The 23,412-nt window shown below is 35.2% G+C and overlaps 1 protein-coding gene across 1 annotated transcript in view; it reads left to right on the forward strand.

Moving 5' to 3' along the window:
* The window catches only part of Msh6 (DNA mismatch repair protein Msh6), a 212,424-nt gene that overhangs the window by 51,829 nt on the left and 137,183 nt on the right, over positions 1-23,412 (forward strand). The window contains exons 6-8 of the mRNA XM_090385739.1: positions 10,535-10,663; positions 19,554-19,639; positions 22,403-22,490. Of these exons, the coding sequence (XP_090241865.1) occupies positions 10,535-10,663; positions 19,554-19,639; positions 22,403-22,490 (303 nt within the window). The remainder of the gene's footprint in view (positions 1-10,534; positions 10,664-19,553; positions 19,640-22,402; positions 22,491-23,412) is intronic.

A 23,412-nucleotide genomic window follows, 5' to 3' on the forward strand; every position in this document is an offset into this window, starting at 1 on the left:
TCTAAAAATAAAGGCTCAATAATCAAAAAGTTATAAAACTTTATATCCTGATAGCATTTCACCACTTTCTCTTAAAACTTGCTTCAGAGTTAACTCATGTTTTTACACTCATTACTTTTCTGACCCACTTTATTGCTTTCTTACGCTTTAATTTTACCATTTTTTTTTTTCCCTTCTGCATGGAAATTTGCTTATGTCCAGTCAATTGTGAAATAAGGTAATGGATCTCTCCCTTTTACATTACAGACATAAGGGATGCAGAACATGAATACAGGGAGTACGATGTGTACAGAAAGGACAGGAGTGGGTTATGCTCTTAATTAAGAAACACAAATCTACAGAAATTATTGCCTTTCGATTATCTTATTACACTTATCTTAACCATTTCCAGTTTATCTGTGGACAGATTCTGTGGAAAGTATAGTGAAACCGCAGCAATTGCTCTTGACATTTCTGTGGTTTTCTATCTGCTTTTGTAAGTGGGCTTCCATCTTGTGGTCTGTCTTCTGATTCCCCTCCACCACTTCCCCCAGTTATATAGCCAGTTTTCTTCTGGCCACTCACTGTTTAATTAACAGTGAGAAATCAGAATTAAATTGTTTAATATGCAAACTAATGAAATTAAATAGTTTAATTTGCAGACTATTTAATTAACATGATGACATGGTTTAAAGAACAAACATGTACTTTGGAGACACTGAAAGATCTAAGGTTATCATATGCTAATTTAAACAGTTTCGATCGGTATTTTGTAGCAGTTTGTATTATTACAAACAGCACACACATATTACAAACATGGCAATGACCTGTTTAATATAATCCTAACCATAATTTTTCTGATGATAATATTCTGTAATGTGTTGTTTTCAAATATCCATCAGCAGTTCTGTAGTACTGCCCTCCAGGTAATTCTCCAGTGGGAGGAGAAAACCGACAATATTTGTGCTTCTAAAACCCAGTCCTGTCTTATTTCTCAAAATATAAATTTGCTGCTTCCATGCTCATCTTCAGCAATGCCAAGATGTGTAGAGAAGAATATAACTCTTTACTGGAAATAACCCTGACTTCTAATTTTTTTTGGCATAGACATTTCACAAACTTTGCTGCTTCTATTTTTTGCATTGAAATAAATAGCTCTCCTTTCACTTTGTATTATTATTTTTTTTTATCTAACAGTTGCTAACCCTATATAGAGTATATTACAAACGTATCATATTCATCTTGCCATGGAATATTGTTCCCATTTCTTGGGGTGGTGCCTCTAGATGCTCCCCCCCCAAAAAAACTCCTTTACTCCACCAGAAGAGTTAATGATCCTACTCTTTCAAAGTTTCTTTTCTCTACACCTATCAGAGAGACGTTATATTTTAACTGTGTTATTTTTTTTATATAGGTATGTGAGCAGTTTTCTTTTAAAATTAGTATCTGTAATTTTTCTCTCTATTCTAAACTAGGCTGAATAATTGCATCAATTAAGTCAGTAGCCTTTCATAGTTCAAATACAAATGCAGTGATCTAATTATATTTATATATGCACATATAATTGAAAACTTGTATGTATCTCTGTATTCAGTTTGTCTTAGATACATTTGAACTAATTGAATTATAACCCGTAACTTTTGCTACTATACATGCCTTGTTGTGAATCAGTAATTGATATATATCCTGTCAACTGCGAGTTATTTTTACTAATGATATTAAGAGTAGGAGACCGGCAGAATTACTTAACAAGTACAGGTCACTGTTGAAAAAAAGCCGTGAATTAGGGTTGAATTTGAAAGTGTCTGCAATTCTGCCCAGACATGAAGTATATGATGAGAGCCTTGTCGATCAATTCGGCCCTGGAAAGATTGTGCAAGGCTCAAGGAGTAGAATTTTTTCAGCCTGGTCTGTACTTGTTAACAGGAGAGACTGCTTCTACAGGGATGTGATACACTTAAATAGAAAAGGTGCAAGAGTATTTGCTGATGCTATCGAGGCAGCGTTAGGTGGGTCGGAAAACTGCTAACTTGGGGGGATACAAGGACTAATAGATTGACAGTAGCCACTGGCAGAGGTGAAAGTGATTCTTGCACTGCTTCTATTGGAATCAGCAGCAGCCTGGAAAACAGAATGCAGGATATTTCAGAGACTGCTGGGAGTCATTGCAGTACAAGTAAACACATGGGTTTTGTTAGGATAGCTAGGAATAGGAACAGGTGCATGTATACTTGCGTGTACACCAATGTTAGGAGTTTGGTAAATAAATTTGATGAATTTGAGGTATTGCTCGAAACATCAAAGGCAGATATTGTTGGGATATCAGAGACGTGGTGTCACACAGTTATAAGGAATGCAGAACTGGAATTTGGGAAGTACAATGTGTACAGAAAGGATAGACAGGATAGGAAGGGAGGAGGGGTTATGCTATTAGTTAAGAAACATAACATCCAAGGAAGTGAAGCCAGTCGACATCGCTGGACAGTGCAGTGTCGAGTCAGTTTGGTTTGACATAAGCATTGGGAGATCAAAATTGAGAGTAGGAGTGTGCTATAGGCCTAATGACTCTGATGAGTATAATAAGAAACTGTACAGGGAAATAGAGTTGGCCAGTAAATCAGAGAGTCTTATAATGGGGGATTTTAATTTCCCAGATATTGATTGGAGCCGATCGGGCTAGCCGGGTGGGTAAAGTGCCTGCCTGGAAATCCAAAGGTCGTGGGTTCGAATCCCACCTCGGGCTTGTATCAGAGTAGTGCAAAAACCTTGGGAAGTGCATTATGGCCACAGAAGCCAATGCGCCAACAACTAACAAAAAAAAAATATATATATATTGACTGGAATTTGTGGGTTGGTCACTCACACACTAGCAAGGCTTTTGTGGATTTATTGGATGATTGTTTTCTACATCAGCATGTTCGGGAGGCAACTAGAGGGAGTAATACTCTTGATCTGATTATCAGTAGTGATTCTCCGTGCATTAAGAATCTGCAGATAAAGGAACCACTATGTGGCAGTGATCACAGCGTGCTGAAGTGGGATTTACTCAAAGAGGTAACTACCATCAGGGGTAAAGGGAAGGATTTTTGCTTTCATAAAGGCAATTACGATGGTCTGAGACAGTATTTAAATTTTATACAGTGTGACGAACTGATGATGTCACCAACAGCAAATGCAAAATGGGAAGCATTCAAAGAACTTATCTTGGAAGCTACTAGGCTTTACATACCAAATAAGAAATATTGTTCAAGGTTTAGACCTAAATGGATGTCAGATAAACTAATGAGTCATATGGCAGAGAAGAAAAATGCATGGGATACATATAAATTAACATGTGACACAGAAGCCTATGATAGATATAAGCTGATCTGTAAAAAGGAGGTTAGGCAGGCGAAGGCAGATTACAAGAAATCTTTGGCAAAGGATGCAAAGAAAAACAGCAAAGAATTCTTTACTTATGTAAACTCTAGAAGAAAGGGGATGAATCAGATTGGTCCACTTGATATCGATGGTTCAACTGTTGATGATGCTGCTCAGGTAGCTAACAAACTAAATGAATATTTTGCATCGACATTCACACATGAGGAGTTATTCAGTGAGGGGAATGCCAGAGGTGTATTCAACTCTGCCAGTAAGATAGATAATCTTGTAATAACTGAGAGTAAAGTGGAGAGGAAATGGTTGAAGATAGACACAAGAAAGGCACCTGGGGTGGATGGGATCTATCCAGTTATATTAAAGGAGGCAGCAAAGCAGGTAAGCAAACCCTTAGCCATAATTATGAGAGATTCCTTGGACTCAGGAGAGGTAACAATGGATTGGAGATGTGCAATTGTGACCCCAATTCACAAAGGAGTACAAAGGCTGACACAAGTAATTATAGACCTTTCAGTTTAACTTCTGTTACAGGAAAATTAATGGAGGACCTGGTTAAAGAAGCACTGCAGGATTATCTAGACAAGATTTCAGGTATAGCTCGGACACAGCATGGTTTTGTTAAGGGGAAGTCTTGCCTGACCAATTTGATTGGATACTATGATGCAGTCACAAAAGAACTGGATGCAGGGAATAACTTTGATATTATATAATTGGATTTAGAAAGGCTTTTGATACTGTTGCACATGGAAGACTGCTGCACAAATTGGAGCAGTGTGGCATTGGAGGCAAATTGCTGCTATGGATAAAGGGATGGTTGAGTGGAAGAAGACAGAGAGTGGTAATCAATGGACACTGCTCAACGTGGACTAATGTTATTAGTGGAGTCCCTCAGGGTTCAGTATTGGGTCCATTGTTGTTTTCTGTATTTATAAATGATATTGATGATGGTATATCAAGCTTAATGTCCAAGTTTGCAGAGGATACAAGTGTTGGCAGGGTTGTTAAGGACACTACTGATGCTATGCTGCTGCAACAGGATCTGGAAAGGTTGAGCAGATTGGGCTGAGAGGTGGCAAATGAAGTTTAACATTGACAAATGTAAAGTACTACACATGGGAAACAGCAACTCTAGAGCAACGTATCAACTCTGTGGTACTACACTGACAGTGGTAGAGAATGAAAAGGACCTGTGGGTTATTGTGCAGGCAGATATGAAGTTCTCTGAGCATTGCAGACGGGCTGCAAAAGTAGCTCATGGTGTCTTGTCAATGATATACAGGAATTTTTCTAGCAGGGATAAGGAGGTGATTATTCCCTTGTATAAGGAAATGGTCAGGCTACACCTTGAGTACTGTATACAGTTCTGGAGGCCTCATTTCAAGAAGGATGTAGAGCTGCTGGAATGAGTACAGAGAAGAGCAACAAGATTAGTGAATGGAACAAAGGGTTGCTCTTATGAAGAAAGGCTTAAATTTTGCAAATGACAGTGTCTGGAGACTAGGCACCTGCGAGGTGATCTGATAGAGGTGTATAAAGTCTTGAATGGTTTGAGCATGCTCAATGCCGATGGCATTCTTCCTCTTGCTCAGAATAATCACCTGAGAGGGCATAAATTCAGATTGAGGAAAGACAGATGTAGGATAGATGTGCGGAAATTTGCCTTTAGCCAGCGGGTAGTTGGGTGATGGAACAGACTTCCATCTCTTGTTGTGGAAGTTGATAGCCTAAATAAATTTAAGGCTCAGCTGGACAGGTATTTTGAACGAACGGAGGGGTGAAATGGAAGTGTTTTTTTTTTTTTTTTTTATTTGGCTGATGGTCAGGCTGCATAAGCTTGCTTTCTTGCATCATATGCCTCTACTAATGCTAATATACAAATTTTGTACATATTTATTATAAATTAGTACTTGTGTTGTGGGCTTGATTATTATTGTGATTGTTTTTAGCTATTCATCTGAACATTTTATGGGATCTGACTTTATACTGCTAATTTAAATTCTTTCTTTAGAGTTTTTGTATTTGTTATACTTAAGTAGTAACTACCGTTCTTCATATCGGCTTATATTCTTTATATAAAACACTCACTTTCAGAGTGTTTTCCCAACGTAGTCAGTTTAACAAACAAGTTTCAGCACAATAATTGGCTTCCTTGATTATCGAAAGTGTTAGCTCTTGGATTCACCTACAAGCACTGATTGCATTTTTGATAAAAACAAACATAGTGATTAACACGAAGCAAAGCCAGTGTTTTCAGTGTGAGCATCCAGTTGCAACTATGTAAATAAACATAGCAGTATACTCACGTCCCACATTCTTGCATCATAATCTAGAAACCCCACTAATCCAGCATCTGAATAGGTCATCCCCATTGCACACTACACCATTCCCTTTCTTGAACTTATCTGTGCTAATCTGCCGCCCTCCAGTTATTGCTTCAGCATGCTGATATTTTATAATTAAGTTAGCATATAGAAATAAAAGTTAATCACAAAGAAATTTAAGTTATAATTTGCACAGAGTTTATAGCTATCAGTAATATCAAAGAATGAGCTTCATTTGGCATCAGAAAAAAAAAAAAAAATGTTGTGTTGGGAAGCTATTCAAATAGTGTGAGTCCAAAGTTAACACTTGTCAATTATCATTCATAGCTGAGTTGATTTTTTTTTTTTTATTATGACCTGCAAGGGAGGCAGCAAAAAGGATAACTTAAACTATTTCTGGCTAATTTAAAAACTGAAGGTTGTTTAATGGTTAATTATATGTCTGTACTTTTCAGTTTTATGTATTTTTTATTTTATTAGATAAAATAATAGCTAGATGAAGAATAAAATAGTGTATAGATATGTCCTTACATACAATTTTGGATTATTTTAAGATTTGATAAGTGTTAAGTAATCTGGAATAATAATTTTGAATTATTTTAAGATTTGAGACAATTCATGATACCAAGTGTATCATGAATTGTCTTTTTTTATAGTTTATTTCTTCAATTTTTCAAAAATGTTGAAAAGTTGCATATATTATCTCACTAGAATGTGTGCATACTTCTAAGTATCAGAAATGAAGAAAGTGACTATTGAAATGTGTGTGTGTGTGTGTGTGTGTGTGTGTGTGTGTGTGTGTGTGTGTGTGTGTGTGTGTGTGTGTGTGTGTGTGTGTGTGTGTGTGTTATAATTAATAATACTGATAAGTTGTAGTGAAAAATCAGAGAACGATTAATGAAGAACAAAGTAACAGCAGAAATACCCAGCAACCATAATGAAATATAGACAGATATATTAGATAAGTGCATGGGTAGGGGTGCTGATCTGTCAGGTGTAGTTACAATGGAAAAAATTATTAAAAAGTGCTTGAAAAATAAAAGCAGATTACATAAAATTAAATGAAATAAATGTAAATATACAAATAGACTTAATGCTGTAGATCCTAAAATTTTAACTACGTCAACAAGGGCCAACAGCCAAAACCAAAGGAAGTACAGCAAAAGCAAGGCCTCTGTTTCTGCTATGATATATACGTAGCAGACAAAAAGTGAGCAGATGTATATGTCATAGCTGACCCCACAGAGACCAAAAAGAAAAGGAATAAAAAACCAAACAAATATAATTCTAAAATAAATAAAAGTAAAATGCAAAATTAAGCTAAAATTAATACCAATTAAAGAAAAATTGAATGAATAACAAACAGTCCTACTTGAATTTTAACAAAGAAAGTGTAATATAAAGATGAAAGGTTATAGGCAGAATATGACAACTTACTGTTGGGTCTGGCAGGAGATGGTGAAATGGGCTGATGGAAGCGAACATATCAAGGCTGTATCAGAGACCAAAGACTTTAGCCAATAGTGCCCAGCAAATTTATAACCGTTAAAGTAACTTCATGTATGGGAGGAGGGAAGAAGGTGTAAATAGGCCAAAGTAAACATTACCCATGTGACGAGGAAGTCTGCAATTAAACAAAAGAGGCAAATGGACCAGCAAAGGGAAGAAATCAATAATAACAAAGTAGCGTTGAAAAGACACTAAACTTTGTTGTAGAAGAAAAAAGGAGCGATATCAGAAAAATAGTGTTTTTAATAATGCTTTTGGCCAGCCTAATTGCACACAAGATATAAGATTTAGTGTTTAAGAACAGCAAAAAGTAATTGGAAGAAGGGGAATATAGCAGTGCTCGGGCAGTCTGGGGCTGTGTAACCCATAACCAATAGTAGGTCCCTGGACATATGCCCCATGTGGTCAGTAATGGTATTGTTTTTACAAATATGAGACTAAAGAATGTCAGAAAAGAAAATAAAGACAAAAAATTGCTAACAAGACATAACTAACAAAATATAATACCCCCCCCCACCGGTTAGCCAATCCGTGGGCACAAGCTTTCTACGCTATGAGTCACGAAAGAGACTAGGGGATATTTGACTATATAATATGTACATGCCTGAATGTAAAACTTTAACACCGGGGTTACTTTAATGGTTATAAATTTACAGCCTTGATGCGTTCACTTCCATCAGCCCATTTCACCATCTTCTGCCAGGCTCGACAGTAAGTTGTCATATTCTGCTTGTATCCTCTTGTATTTCGTCTTTATATTACACTTTCTTTGTTAAAATTCAAGTAGGACTGTTTGCTATTCATTCAGTTTTTCTTTAACTGGAATTAATTGGTATTAATTTTGCATTTTACTTATATTTTTATTTATTTTAGAATTATATTTGTTTGGTTTTTTATTAATTTTCTTTTTAGTCTATGTTGGGTCGGCTATGATATATACATCTGCTCGCTTTTTGTCTGGCCCTTGATGATGTAGTTAAAATCTTAGGATCTATAGCATTAAGTACTACAGCAAACTCTCGATTTACCGGGATTGGATTAACTGGGACACTTCAACATTCCAAAAAAAAAAAAAAATCATCCGTGATCAGTCAAGTGCAGAAATCATAAAATTCAAGTAATGAATAGAATAGGTATAAACAGATGTTTTGCAAGTTGTAAATAAGTGACAAGAAGTGGCATTATAAGTCGTCATTAGGAGATTAGTGTGCCTATTATCTTGCAACCCTGTTGTCTTCACACCCGCCACTAAAAAGAAAAAGACCAAATGTTTAGTTTGTTTTAGTGCATTGCATCGATTGTTGTGTTCCATCTCGCCCCGCAAAAGGACAAATTTTGTTTCGTTATAAATTTTTTTATAGTAACTTTTTTTTTTTTGTTTAGACATTGCAAAAGTGATGGGCAAACACAAGAGTTGTGCTTTAATTTAAACAAAAACTTGAAATTATTCAAAAGTTAGAAAACGGTGCATCTGTTAAATCTGTAAAGAACCATTATAATGTTTGTGACCAAACCTTACACTTCATTGTAAAAAATAAAGGGAAGCATTGTATTGGACATGCGAGTAGTGCGTTGTAAGTTTTTTTATCTATCGCCATACTTTTTACGTAGGTGTTGAACATTTTTCGATACAGCATGACCCCAGCTTACGTAGCTTTGGACTTACATTATGTTATTTATAATTTTTGTTTATATGACTGAAGATTTCAAGTGAAGGGGACACACATTTCACCATAATGTAACGACTCAGAATTCCAGCTATTGGTATTATCGCCTCCAGAAATGTGCTTTAGTAAAATGTGAGTTCGTGTGGAGTGATAAATAGTGAGTTTTTGCCTTAACCCTGTGAAGTTATTTTCAGGAAACTTCGTTTTGACCGTTATCGTGGTGCCGACTAAGAGAATAAGTGAAAGCGGTACTAGAAAGTCTATCAAGGAAAGGAAAGCGATCGAGTAGGATCAGAAAATTAAAATAATAAGGATGTATGAAAATGGCCAAACATTAACAAGTATCGTGCAGAATTCAGATTTGTCAGTGGCAATGGTGAATACAATAAAGGAGAAAGACAGAATACGAAAAGCGGTTGGCACCAATGAAAGTCAACTATAATAATAACCAAGGCTATGAAATATATACTAGTTTTTACAATACAATAACGTGTTTTTTCTTCCTTTTATGTTTTCTTTTCTGTTGTGCCACTCCGGCTATTTCACCACTGTCCCTAGGTAAATTAAACTTATTAAAATATATATTACTATTTTTCTTCATTCTTCTGAGGATATTATGTGGTTTTTGTAATTTTGGCATATCAGAGATATAGCAGCAATATTTTATTAGTCATTCCCGAGTTACGGAAAACTCGACCTACGTAAAAGTCCTGGAACGTATCTCTTACGTGTGTCGAGGACTTACTGTATTTTGGGATTAACAGGGTAATCGATTATCTGGGAATATTTTTTTACCATCTATCCCAGAAAATCAAGAGTCTAATGTATTTGTATATTTTCATTTATTTTATATAATTTTATGTAATGTGCTTTTATTTTCAGGTACTTTTTAATAATTTTTTCCATTGTGACTACACCTGACAGTTCAGCACCCCTACTCATACATTTATCTAATATTTGTTTATATATATATATATCACTCTCCCATCCTTTTCAAGGTGTTTAATTTAATTATCATTTATTATAAAGTAACTACAATATGATTCAAAGTTTTCATCATTTTCCATCATTTACATGAAAGCAAAGTTTATAAGCAGCCATTTTCATTTTTGGACTGAGATGAAATTTTGATTTTTTATAAAAGCATAATATACAGATTTCATATTACAACAAAATGATGATTAAATAAAAGGCAGTGGAACTAAAAATACGTTAAATTTTATTTTCACTCCATTGAAAATAAAATGTAAAATGTAAATTTATTTTCACTCAATGAAATTATTAGTGGTTGAATTAGGATTTCAGATATTTCTAAAAATTTTATTTGTATAATTAAATCAAATGAAATCATTAATGATAGAATTAAGATATGTAAGATATTTCTATAATTTTATTTGCCCGGCTGTATGATATTACAAATGTACTTTGTATAGGGAATTTTTTCTGTTATTTTTGGCTATTTCAGATATTTGTATTTAAAAAATGAGCTCATTCATTCATTCTAAAAATTGACATAATTATAAAGCTGTCATATTTATTGATCATTGTTAATAATTCTATTTTGCTGAATTAAAATTAGCATATTCTAAAAATTCTATTACTTCTGTTAGTCACAACAATAGCTGCTTAAAAATCATTAAATTGTAAAGTTATAATATCATTTTCTGTTCTTACTTTCAGACTCCTAAACAGTCAAAAAGAAAATCCAAAATTACAACCAGATCTTCTCCAGAATCCAGCAACAGCAGTAGGAAAACCCCTATTCATAATAGTACGGTAACGAAACTTTCTTCATTTTCAGCATCCCAAGTAAGTTCATAAAAACTTTGCAATTATTGTTATACTGTATTTTGTGTATTTTAATTGGGGAAACAGTTAAAGGAATATGGTAGTAGAATGTTTGGTGCATAATGATCTGTCTAGATTACAAACTCAGCATAGTGATATTACTTAGGTATTATTTTTATTTAAAATAAGCTACAGCAAACCACAATTTTCTAATGAAAGCAGTCTTTTAAAGGGCATTAATCTCTAAAATTAAGGCTCTCATGAAATGCCTTAGCGTTGTGCATTACAAATGAACAGCACCTTTCATAAAAGAAGTGTAATGTTGTACGTAAATTTTTGTTGTTAAAAAATAAAGTTAGTCAGCAGAAGCTTTGGTCATATTGAACCATTTCATCTGTTCTACTATTCTGTCCATAACAGTCTTTCATGTTAAAAAAGGGTATGTGTTACTATAAATAATAAAGCCATGAATTAAATATAGTTTTGCATTCTGGCTATTTTATTGTAAGTGGCCATTCTTCAGGGTGTGGACCAAAGTTGTTAGCAGAGCCCCTTTAGTTCAGTTTTAGGGCAGGCATTTTTCCTGATACACCTAAATGACATTGAAAGGTACTCGGGGCACGCTATCAAAATTTGCATGTAGCATGTCATGCTGGTAATAGACAGCATATAGTAGCCAGGCTACATTGCTTCAAAATATCTTTGATTTACACTGAGTGGACAGAAACCATGGGATACCTACCTAGTAACGGGTAGGCTCACCTTCTGCCCGGATAAGGGCAGTCGCATAGCAAGGCAGATCCTGTTGCAGCAGCATAGCATCAGTAGTGTCCTTAACAACCCTGCCAACTTTTGTATCGTCTGCAAACTTGGACATTAAGCTTGATATACCATCACCAATATCATTTATAAATACAGAAAACAATAATGGACCCAGACCTGAACCCTGAGGGACTCCACTAATAACATTAGTCCACGATGAGCAGTGTCCATTGATTACCACTCTCTGTCTTCTCCCTCTCAACCACTCCTTTATCCATAGCAGTAATTTGCCTCCAATGGCACACTACTCCAATTTTTGCAGCAGTCTTCCATGTGCAACAGTATCAAAAGTCTTTCTAAGATCCAAATATATAATATCAAAGTTATTCCCTGCATCCAGTTCTTTTGTGACTGCATCATAGTATCCAATCAAATTGATCAGGCAAGACTTTCCCTTAACAAAACCGTGCTGTGTCCAAGCTATAACTGAAGTCTTGTCTAGATGATCCTGCAGTGCTTCTTTAACCAGTGCCTCCATTAATTTTCCTGGAACAGAAGTTAAACTCACAGGTCTATAATTACTTGTGTCAGCCTTTGATTCTCCTTTGTGAATTGGGGTCACATTTGCACATCTCCAATCCATGGGTACCTCCCCTGAGTCCAAGGAAGCTCTCATAATTATGGCTAAGGGTTTGCTTACTTCCTTTGCTGCCTCCTTTAATATAACTAGATAGATTCCATCCACCCCATGTGCCTTTCTTGTGTTTATCTTCAACAATTTCTCCTCCACTTTACTCTCAGTTATTACAAGATTATCTAGCTTGCTGCCAGAGTTGAATACACCTCTGCCATGCCCCTCACTGAATAACTCCTCATGTGTGAATGTCGATGCAAAATATTCATTTAGTTTGTTAGCTACCTGAGCAGCATCATCAACAGTTGAACCATCGATATCAAGTGGGCAAATCTGATTCATCCCCTTCCATCTAGAGTTTACATAAGTAAAGAACTCTTTGCTGTTTTTCTTTTCATCCTTTGCCAAAGATTTCTCGTAATCTGCCTTTGTCTGCCTAACCTGGCAAAAGATGCTAAGAAAAACAGCAAGGATTTCTTTACTTATATAAACTCTAAAAGGAAGGGGATGAATCTGATTGGTCCACTTGACATCGATGGTTCGACTGTTGATGATCCTGTTCAGATAGCAAACAAACTGAATGAGTATTTTGCATCTACATTCACACATGAGGAATTATTAAGGTTTGAAAATGGCAGAAGGTTATCAAATTGTAGCAGGATACTTAATGGTTTTGTAATAACTGAAATCAAAGTGGAGGAGAAATTGTTGAAGTTCAACATAAGAAAAGCACCTGGGGTGGATGGGATCTATCCAGTTATATTAAAGGAGGTGGCAAAGCAACTAAGCAAACCCTTAGCCATAATTATGTGAGCATCCTTGGACTCAGGGAAGGTTCCCACAGTCTGGAGATGTTCAAATGTATCCCCAATTCACAAAGGGGGATCGAAGGGTGACACGAGTAATTACAGACCAGTTAGTTTAACTTCTGTTCCGGGTAAAATAATGGAGTCACTGGTTAAAGATGCATTGCAGGATCATCTAGACAAGACTGCAGCAATAATTCAGACACAGCATGGGTTTGTTAAGTCAAAGTCTTGTCTGACAAATTTGATAGGATATTATGATGTGGTTACAAAGGAACTGGATGCAAAAAATAATTTTGATATCATATATTTGGATTTCAGGAAAGCTTTTGACACTGTTGCGCATGGAAGACTATTGTACAAATTGGAGCAGAATGGTATTAAGGGTAAGTTGCTACAATGGATAAAAGGGTGGTTAAGTGGGAGAAGACAGAGGGTGGTAATCAATGGGTGCTGCTCTTCGTGGACTAATGTTATTAGTGGTGTCCCACAGGGTTCGGTGTTAGGTCCACTGTTGTTTTTTATATTTATCAATGATATTGATGAAGGTATATCAGGCTTAATGTCGAAGTTTGCAGATGATACAAAGGTTGGCAGGGTTGTTAATGACAGTAATGGCAGTGTACTACTGCAACAGGATCTAGATAATTTGGGCAGATGGGCTAAGAAGTGGCAACTGAAGTTTAACCTTGACAAATGCAAAGTACTGCATATGGGTAGAAGTAACTTCAGAGAAACGTACCAACTGTGTGGTACTACACTTAAGGTGGTAGAAAATGAAAAAACCTGATATTAATTGTGCAGTCAGATATGAAGTTTTCTGAACAATGCAGACAGGCTGCCAGGGCAGGTCATGGGGTGTTGTCAATGATATATAGGAATTTTGCTAGCAGGGAGAAGGAGGTGATTGTCCCTCTGTATAAGGCAATGGTCAGGCCACGCCTTGAGTACTGTGTACAGGTCTGGAGGCCTCATTTTAGGAAGGATGTAGATTTACTTGACCATGTACAGAGAAGGGCACAAGATTGGTGAGGGAAATGAAGGGATCCTCTTACCAAGAGAGAGGCTTAAGTTCTGCAAATTGCAGTGGCTGGAGACTAGGCACCTGCGCAGTGATCTGATTGAGGTGTATAATGCCTTGAATGGGTTGAGCACGCTGAATTCTGATGCGATCCTTCCACTTGTTCAGATTACGAACCTAAGGGGGCATAAATTCAAATTAAGAAAAGACAGATGTAGAATAGATGTGCGGAAATTTGCCTTTAGCCAGCGGGTGGTTAATTGCTGGAACAAACTTCCATCTGTCGTTGTGGAAGTTGATAGGTTGAATAAATTTAAGGAGGAACTGGACAGGCATTTGGAGGGAATGGTGTGGATTTTTTTTTTTTTTTTTGGCTGATGCTGCATAAGCTCATACACTTGCTTTCTTGCATCACATGCCACTACTACTACCTCCTTTGTAACTTGGTTACAGATCAACTTATATCTATCATAGGCTTCTGAGTCACATGTTAATTTATATGTATCCCATGCATTTCTCTTCTCTGCCATATGTCTTAACTAATTTTCTTAACTAATAGCATTAGTTCATCTGACATCCATTTAGGCCTAAACCTTGAACACTTTCTTAGTTGGTATGTAAAGTCTAGTAGCTTCCAAGATAAGTTCTTTGAATGCTTCCCATTTTGAATTTGCTGTTGGTAACATCATCAGTTGGCCCCACTGTATAGAATTTAAATACTGTCTCAGACCATCGTAGTCGCCTTTACGAAAGCAAAAACCCTTCCCTTTACCCCTGATGGTAGTTACCTCTTTGAGTAAATCCCACTTCAGCACACTGTGATCACTGCCACTTAGTGGTTGCTTTATCTGCAGATTCTTAATGCACGAAGAATCACTACTGATAATCAAATCAAGAGTATTACTCCCTCTAGTTGCCTCCCGAACAGGCTGATGTAGAAAACAATCATCCAATAAATCCACAAAAGCCTTGCTAGTGTGTGAGTGACCAACCCACCAATTGCAGTCAATATCTGGGAAATTAAAATTCCCCATTATAAGACTCTCTGATTTACTGGCCCACTCTATTTCCCTGTACAGTTTCTTATTATACTCATCAGAGTCATTAGGCCTATAGCACACTCCTACTCTCAATTTTGATCTCCCAATGCTTATGTCACACCAAACTGACTCGACACTGCACTGTCCAACGATGTCGACTGGCTTCACTTCCTTGGATTTTATGTTTCTTAACTAATAGCATTAGTAAAATAATAAGAGGAGTTTACCTCAATATAGTGCGTAGAACACTTCCATATGATACCCTCCAGAAATTAAAACGATAAAAATCGACAACTTATCGGTACATTAGAGTAAAATATAAATAATTAAATAATCAATTTAACACAATTCAAATCAATTTAAAACAATTAAAAATCAAATTAACGCAATTAAAAGAATCTAACGAAAATATTCAAAACGATTTTCCTTCCTGAAGCTGACAACGCTTTTCGACTGTATGTCGTGATCACAGGAATGAAAATTACCGAATCGGGTTAAACCTGATACTTAAATAGAGATTATTTGTCTTTTCGCATGCGCGTAAAGGTCCCCGCATTGGAGATCAAATATGGCCACCGAACATTAACAGAATTCTCGTGTAATTTAATTTCAACGGTTTCTGTAATTAATAGTCGCGTATAATTACGTTGAACGTTAAGTATTTTGGCTTCGTTAAATAAAAAAGTATGTTTTTCGTTAATGGCATGAAAGGCTAATTCTGACGCTGCTGTACGAGAAGCACGAACTGAGGCTTCATGTTGATTTACACGAATGTTAAGAGAAAATCGGGTCGAACCTTGATAAGACGAGTCGCAATCACCGTAAGAAATGTTGTATACCAGATCATTAATTTGTGTTGCAAACGCTGAAAGAACCGAGCGATTGTTCAGTATAGTGTGTAACTTCCGTATTGGCCTAGCTACAATTTTAAATTCGGTATCTTTAAAGAATCTGTTAAGCTCTTTGTGCACTGTTCAACATACGGGACAGAAATAAAGTATTTTTTGATATTACTATTGTTGATTGGTGTAGTATTTTGTATCCTATCCTTAGCTTGTACCCTAATTTGGTTTATTGTGGTAATGGAATAACCCCTATTTAAGAATCTGCTAGTTAATATTTGTATTTCTGAGTCCAAAGCAGATTCTGTCGTTGAATATTTATAGGCATTAGGAAATTGATTAAAGATAATCGATCTTTTGTAGGTGAACGGGTGATAGCTATTATAATGTAGAAGCATACCGGTGTTTGTAGGTTTTCGATAGATGCTAAATTGTATTTTATTCGAGTCCTGGGTAAGCGTGAAATTTAGAATGTTTAATGACTTAGTATCCATATCCTCCCTTTCCAATGTAAGTTTGAGTCTAGAATGAATATTATTAAACGAATGTAAAATGTCTTTGATAGTATTACTGTCGGTAATAACTAGAACATCGTCTAAATACCTCCCATAGTATGCGATAGTAATACTATCCAGATATTATTATCAACTAATATTATTATCAACGTAGAACATATTGAGTAGTACAGCTCTGATTCATACTATTTAACTAATAGCATAACCCCTCATCCCTTCCTATCCTGTCTATCCTTTCTTTACACATTGTACTCCCCAAATTGCAGTTCTGCATTCCTTATAACTGTGTGACACCATGTCTCTGATATGCCAACAATATCTGCCTTTGATGTTTTGAGCAATACCTCAAATTCATCAAATTTATTTACCAAACTCCTGGCATTGGTGTATACGCAAGTATACATGTACCTGTTCCTATTCTTAGCTACCCTAACACAACCCATGTGTTTACTTGTACTGTAGTGACTCCCAGCAGTCCCTTAAATATCCTGCATTCTGTTTTCCAGGCTGCTGCTGATTTCAATAAAAGCAGTGCAAGAATCACTTTCACCTCTGCCAGTGGCTACTGTTAATCTGTTAGTCCTTGTATCTCCCCCAAGCTAGCAGTTTTTCGACCCACCTAACACTGCCTCGATAGCATTAGCAAATATTCTTGCACATTTCTATTTAAGTGTATCCCATCCCTGTAGAAGCAGTCTCTCCTGTTAACAAATACAGACCAGGCTGAAAAAAATTCTACTCCTTGAGCCTTGCACAATCTTTCCAGGGCCGAATTGATTGACAAGGCTTTCATCATATACTCCCTCCTATCGTGTCTGGGCAGAATTGCAGACACTTTCAAATTCAACCCTAATTCATGGCTTTTTTTCAACAGTGACCTGTACTTGCTAAGTAATTCTGCCGGTCTTCTACTCTTAATATCATTAGTGCCAACATGTACAACTATATCACCTTTTGTGCCCTTAAAAGATGACATGCGCTCTACAACGTCATCAACCTTTGCCCCTGGCAGACGTACCCTGGTCCTGTTCCACCTATCCTTTTTACAAAGCATGTTCCCCGTTTCCCTGACAATAGTCACCAACAACTACTAGTTCCTGTGGGACCAGCGCATTCTGCCTTCGGGGTTGCCGCTGTGTTGCGTGATGACCAAGTGCAAGCTCTGGTGTTGATGTGGGCAGCTGAGAGCTTGATGGACTCCTCAGTTTAGATCCTTCGAGGACATCCACCCTGTCCTTCAAGCTCTCATATAGGCCCATAGCAACGCTGAGTTGTCGCTTGATTGCGTTACACTCCTTGCATTGCGCACACACAAAGACATTCCCCCCCCATGGCAATATCATGTCCCATACCCGATTGCTCCATAAACATCATGCAAGCAGTGCATTTTAAAAGGCTGTGATTCAGAGGGCAACTGCCCTCCTCAGTTCTCCCCTGAGCCACACACTCCCATTAGCTTGAGCCTTTTGCTTTGCTGCTCTGGTCTTGAGTCATGATTTCGATTTAATTTCAATAAAATTTCAATTTCAGTACAAAATTATAACCCTAAACTTGTATCTCATCACAGTTATGAGTTCCGTTTATATAACTTCCATATCAAGTTATGTATTAATTAATTATGTTATGTTTGTAATCTAAGTCGTTATATGTATTTAGTTAAAAGTACAATTTAATTGACAACGAAGTTTAACAAAATTAATAGATTTTACTGATTAATTGACAATATTATATTATATACTGTACTATACTAAGCTTACGCTATCTAGTTCGGGATATACGTTGTTTCGTATAACAATGGGAGCAAGTTATGAACGGTAAATCTACGGACACTTAAGTATTAATTAACTTCCAAATCTCGCTGTCTCAATTTAGAATAAACTAAGGATCTATAGCTAACTTCATTGGTGCCAATCCCTTAAACGCTTCTCGTATTTTATCTAATGTAACGTAAGTCTGAAGCTACTAAAGTCTTGGACTTACTGTATCGGAAAATGTTCAGCAACCTACGTAAAAAAAAAAGTATGGTGATAGATCTGATAAATCATCGATAGGCCACAATGGGCTTTCCTAGCCACCTGTTACACTGCTCAGAGAATTTATGGCATTTAAGTGAATTATTTAAACTGTTTTTGTTAATTTACTTGGTAAATTGTATCTCTTCTTGGTAAACTAATGCATATGGCACAGCCTGTATTTTATATGGGATGTGGTATCTAATTAGAAACCTGTCAAAAAGCCCTTTTGAACATATAGCAGGTAAAACAGTTTATTTTTGAAATTATATAAGGTTTTTTTTTAGCATTAGCATAGTTGAGGCATATGATGCAAGAAAGCAAGCTTATACAGCATCAGCCAAAAAAAAAAAAAAAAAAAAAACCCTTCCCATTTCACCCATCCGGTCACTCCAAACGTTTGTCTAGTTCAGCCTTAAATTTATTTAAGCTATCAACTTCCACAACAGCAGATGAAAGTCTGTTTCAGCAATCAACTACCCTTTGGATAAAGGCAAACTTTTGCACATCTATTCTACAACTGTCTTTCTTCAATTTGAATCTGTGCCCCCTCAGGTACTTAGTCTGAGCAAAGGGAAGTATCCTGTCAGCATTGAGCCTGCTCAAACCATTTAAGGCCTTATACACCTCATTCAGATCACCTCCCAGGTGCCTAGTATCCAGATTCTGCAACTTGCAGAACTTAAGCCTTTCTTCATAAGCGCACCCCTTTGTTCCTCTTAACAATCTTGTTGCCCTTCTCTGTACTCGTTCTACAACTCTACATCCTTCCAAAATGAGGCCTCCAGACCTGTATACAGTACTCAATGTGTGGCGTAATCATTGCCTTAATACAAAGGGATAACAATAACAATAACCTTGTCTCTGCTAGCAAAATTCCTATATATCATTGACAAAACTCCATGACCTGCTCTGGCAGCCCATCTGCACTGCTCAGAGAACTTCATATCTGACTGCACAATTACCCCCAGGTCTTTTTCATTCTCCACACTCCCTGAGTGTAGTACCACAGAGTTGGTACGTTTCTCTTGAGTTATTATAAATAATTTATAAAAATAAATATATAAATAATTTATTTATAAATAAACATTATTAGCACTTAATTCAGATGTTCAAAGTTTGAAAATTGCTTATTCGTGATATGAAAGTGAAATATTTATTTTGTTGAATCCTTAATGTTATAATAACATAAGTAATCATAAAGTTTTGTTAAGAGTGGTGGATGAAATTTAATAAATCAATTTTATAAGAATTTTTACGTGAAATTAATTTTGTCTAGGATTCAAAGCCACATATGACAGCAACTGAAGGAGAAAAAGTCTGGACACATCTGAAACTAGATTGGCTAAAAGATGGAAATAGGAAGTAAGTATTAAGGAAATGAATAAAAAAACAAAAAAACAGGCATTATAATTTCTTTTTTTTACAGATGTGATGGTTTGAAACAGGAAAGATTATTGGCATTTGTCAAAGGTAGCCAGCAATGTTTCGTATTCCAGACTACCATTATGCTTTAAGAGAGAGAGAGAGAGAGAGAGAGAGAGAGAGAGAGAGAGAGAGAGAGAATGAATGAATGAAGCATGTAAATTTCTTTCAATAAAAAAAGGTACTTAGCATCTGTTCATGCCAATTACCATTTTATTTAAATAATTACAAGATTATAAAGAATAAACTGCAATTACTTAATACTTAAAATGTATAAGGTAGTGTTCTCTTAATGACAAGATTCAAGAGAATGTCATCCATCAAGCCTAAATGGAAAAATAAGAAATGTCTAAAGCAAGAGCGTTAGACATTCTTATTGAATATATGAGAGATTCTCTTGAATATATGAGAGTATGATGGTTATCACAAATTAATATTATAATTACCGTAGGCTGTTGAAATAGCGGCACCCCAAATAACATTTGCACTAATGATACATTGAGATCGGATGTTACTTACAGGGCAGATTTCTTGCAGTGTGGAAAAATAAAACGGCAAGTCACATTATTACTGTATTTGTTTACGTTCACTGTTTTGAAAGTGAATTCTGTACTGATATCCTGAATTATACTGCCATTTTACATTTATTTTAAAATAAAAACTCCTCACTATGGCTCCTAAAGTTAATAAACTTCATACAGAGAAGAAAAGAAGAACAGTATTAAAGCTTAGTGACAAACTCGATGTAATCAAACTATTACATTAGGGTCACCTAGAAAGTTAATTCATATACCCATGTGTATTGTGTCTGTAAATTGCATGTGTTCTCTGGTTGATTTCCCTGTTTTGATGGACAAAAAAAAAACCCATTTCTGGGAAAAAAACCTTGTTATCTACACCAGAGTGAAAAAAGCCCTTAAAAGTTCCTTGCATCATCGACGGGATTCAAACCCAGGCCTTTTTCACCCAGTGTGTGGAGGATGGTGACAATACCACTGTGCTATCCACACAGACTAAACTTTATATAATAAAGAAAATAGAACGGAGCATAAGCAGGAGTGTATTAAAGGCAGAATATAACATTGGATCGTCAACATGATTTTTATGTGCAATTAATAAAATTGCATTCTTAATCTCTCTATTTCTTATTTAGCCCCATTATTTCTGCATTAAATATATTAAAAATAAAACTTCCTAGATAACAAAAAAATCGAAATAACAGCACCTTGAATCTCCCAAGCCGTTATTCTGAAAGTCTACTACGTAGTATGAATAAAGGAAAATTGATATAAGGAAGCCAGACTTGGTTAGCATCAGCCTTGAAAAAGAAAATTCTGTATCAGGTACATAATGTGTCCTGCTGCTAGCATATTTAACATGTTTTAAATTTAAAAGTCATCGGCAGGCATTAAAAACGTTTTAATTATCAGATATTAATAAAATTCATGGATAATAATATAACAATGTTTTTATTTTATTTATAATAATTGCATATCGATTACTGAAAGTATTGGTCAGTGATGACTAAAGTAGGATATATAATTTTTACATTGAAGAGATTTTATTTTAGTTCAGAACTAAATACACCATCTATAGTTTTTCCATTACATGTAGCATTTATCGAAAGATCTGATGACATGTCCAAGTTGAAGAATGTTGTCATAAATGTGCAGAACTATTTTCTAGCTTCAGAGTTAATTGTAAAAAAAAAAAAATTACATTTGCTAATTGTAAAGAAAAAATTACATTCAGTCTGAAAACGCCAGGTGACTTGAAACCAGATGCATTTTCAAATTAATGCATTTCCCAGTTTCCAAAAGTTTTTTTGTATCTTAAAACCTTAATATTTCTGTTTCTAAATTCCTTAACTTTCCAACGATATGCTATGCGTCCATAGCATATCGTTGGAAAGTTATTACGTGAGAAAATTTCCTTGATCAAATGTTCATATTTTCCACTATCCTGGAAAAACTACTGCAATTTTCAGAGATTTGAAAGTTTTCCCTCTAGTATAGAGCTAAGATGAAGCTCCATGCAAAATTTCATTAAATTTGGTCCAGTAGAAGATAAATTATTGTTGCCATTATACAAATATTGTATAATGCAATTGTATAGTACAATGTATGTTGCCATTATACAAATATAATTCCAACAATGCAAGTTACAATAATTTGCTTATGGCAGAAGCTGAAGATGACATCACTTCCGTAACACTTCTCGCTTGACGATTTTTCGTTATAAAATTTTTGGAATAATGACAGTAAAAACGTTTTTAATGTCAAAAACACTGGTTTTACCTGCATATCTACTGTGCTTCCTTAAATATACATAAGTACTCTAGCTTGAGATTAGTGGGAAATTTATTATTAAATCTTTTGTTTTGTGTATTATGTTCAACTTATATTCATCTTATAACGTTTTTCTTTAGTGTTAATTTTAAACACTGGAGATTCTTGAAACCATGTGATAAAATAGGAATGTTTCATAGCATACCAATGTGGCAAATGTTTTTCCTAGTTAAACTATTATTTTTATTAAATGTAACTTTATTACCATTTACTAAAGCCCACAATGAAATTTTGACATCGCAGAAGGTATGGTTTTTGTCATTGCAGCTCTTTCAGAGAGGCTAATTTCATAATTTTTAGTAACCATATAACCAAGCTACTTTGCTAAGTTAATACTGGCCATGTTTTATTACAGAGATATTAATGGAAAACCTCAGACTGATCCTGATTATGATCCCACAACACTACTGGTTCCAGAAAGTTTTAAGAAAACTCTCACTCCTGTAAGTTAATTTTTATCAGTATACATGAATGCTGTTTGGTGAAAAATAATCATTTGTGATGAAAGTTGGCAATACATATTACACAAGCAGGGATTCTTTTATAGATTTTGCAAACTAGTCATAATATTCATGTTATCAAAAAATGTCTTTTTTTTTTTTTAAATTACACCAGGTTGGTAAAATGAAGCAGATTTGATTTTTTATTTCCGTCACTGAATGATTTGTTTAATTTAGATATGTCACCACCTGTTTTTCTTCACTCATTGAAATTAAGCTGCTAATATTTTGTGCATCAGCACATCATTTACTAGAACTGGTTCTACCATCTGACTTTTCCCCCCCTTGCAATCTTAAAATTACTTCAAGAATTGAATTCTAGCATATTCTTCTCTACCTTATATAGGCTGATATAATCACACACAAGAAACATGCAATCCAGTGTAATTTATTGATGATTTCACAGAGCAAAGTTATGAAAAAAAGGCAAAATAGATACAACTTTGTTAAAACTTATTTGATATATATTTTATTGAAATGTAAACGGGAATGAAAATCTCAGTACATAGAGACAGATTTTCATCACCATTAATGCACATGAATAATATAATAAACTATAAAATTATTATATTTGAATAAATAGAATTATATTTACATAATCAAAATTTCACAATATCATAAATTATAAAATACAGAGGTAGTTTCAAATGGAGTCAAGTCATATTTGCACCATGTCTTCCACAAGCCATTTTGAAATAAAAAATATATATATATTAAAATATTCTATTCTTAGTAAATCTAAATCTTTATTAATATGTCACCAAAGAGTATTTTTCTATATCTAAGTTTATAAATAAAACAAAATAATGCTTTAAATGTATATGTGAAAATATATTGCTTTGTATTTACTTATACATATTATATT

Source organism: Mastigoproctus giganteus, chromosome 12 (genome assembly GCF_048544385.1).
Source record: "Mastigoproctus giganteus isolate SK-2022 chromosome 12, ASM4854438v1, whole genome shotgun sequence".
In the NCBI taxonomy this organism is placed as follows: domain Eukaryota; kingdom Metazoa; phylum Arthropoda; class Arachnida; order Uropygi; family Thelyphonidae; genus Mastigoproctus; species Mastigoproctus giganteus.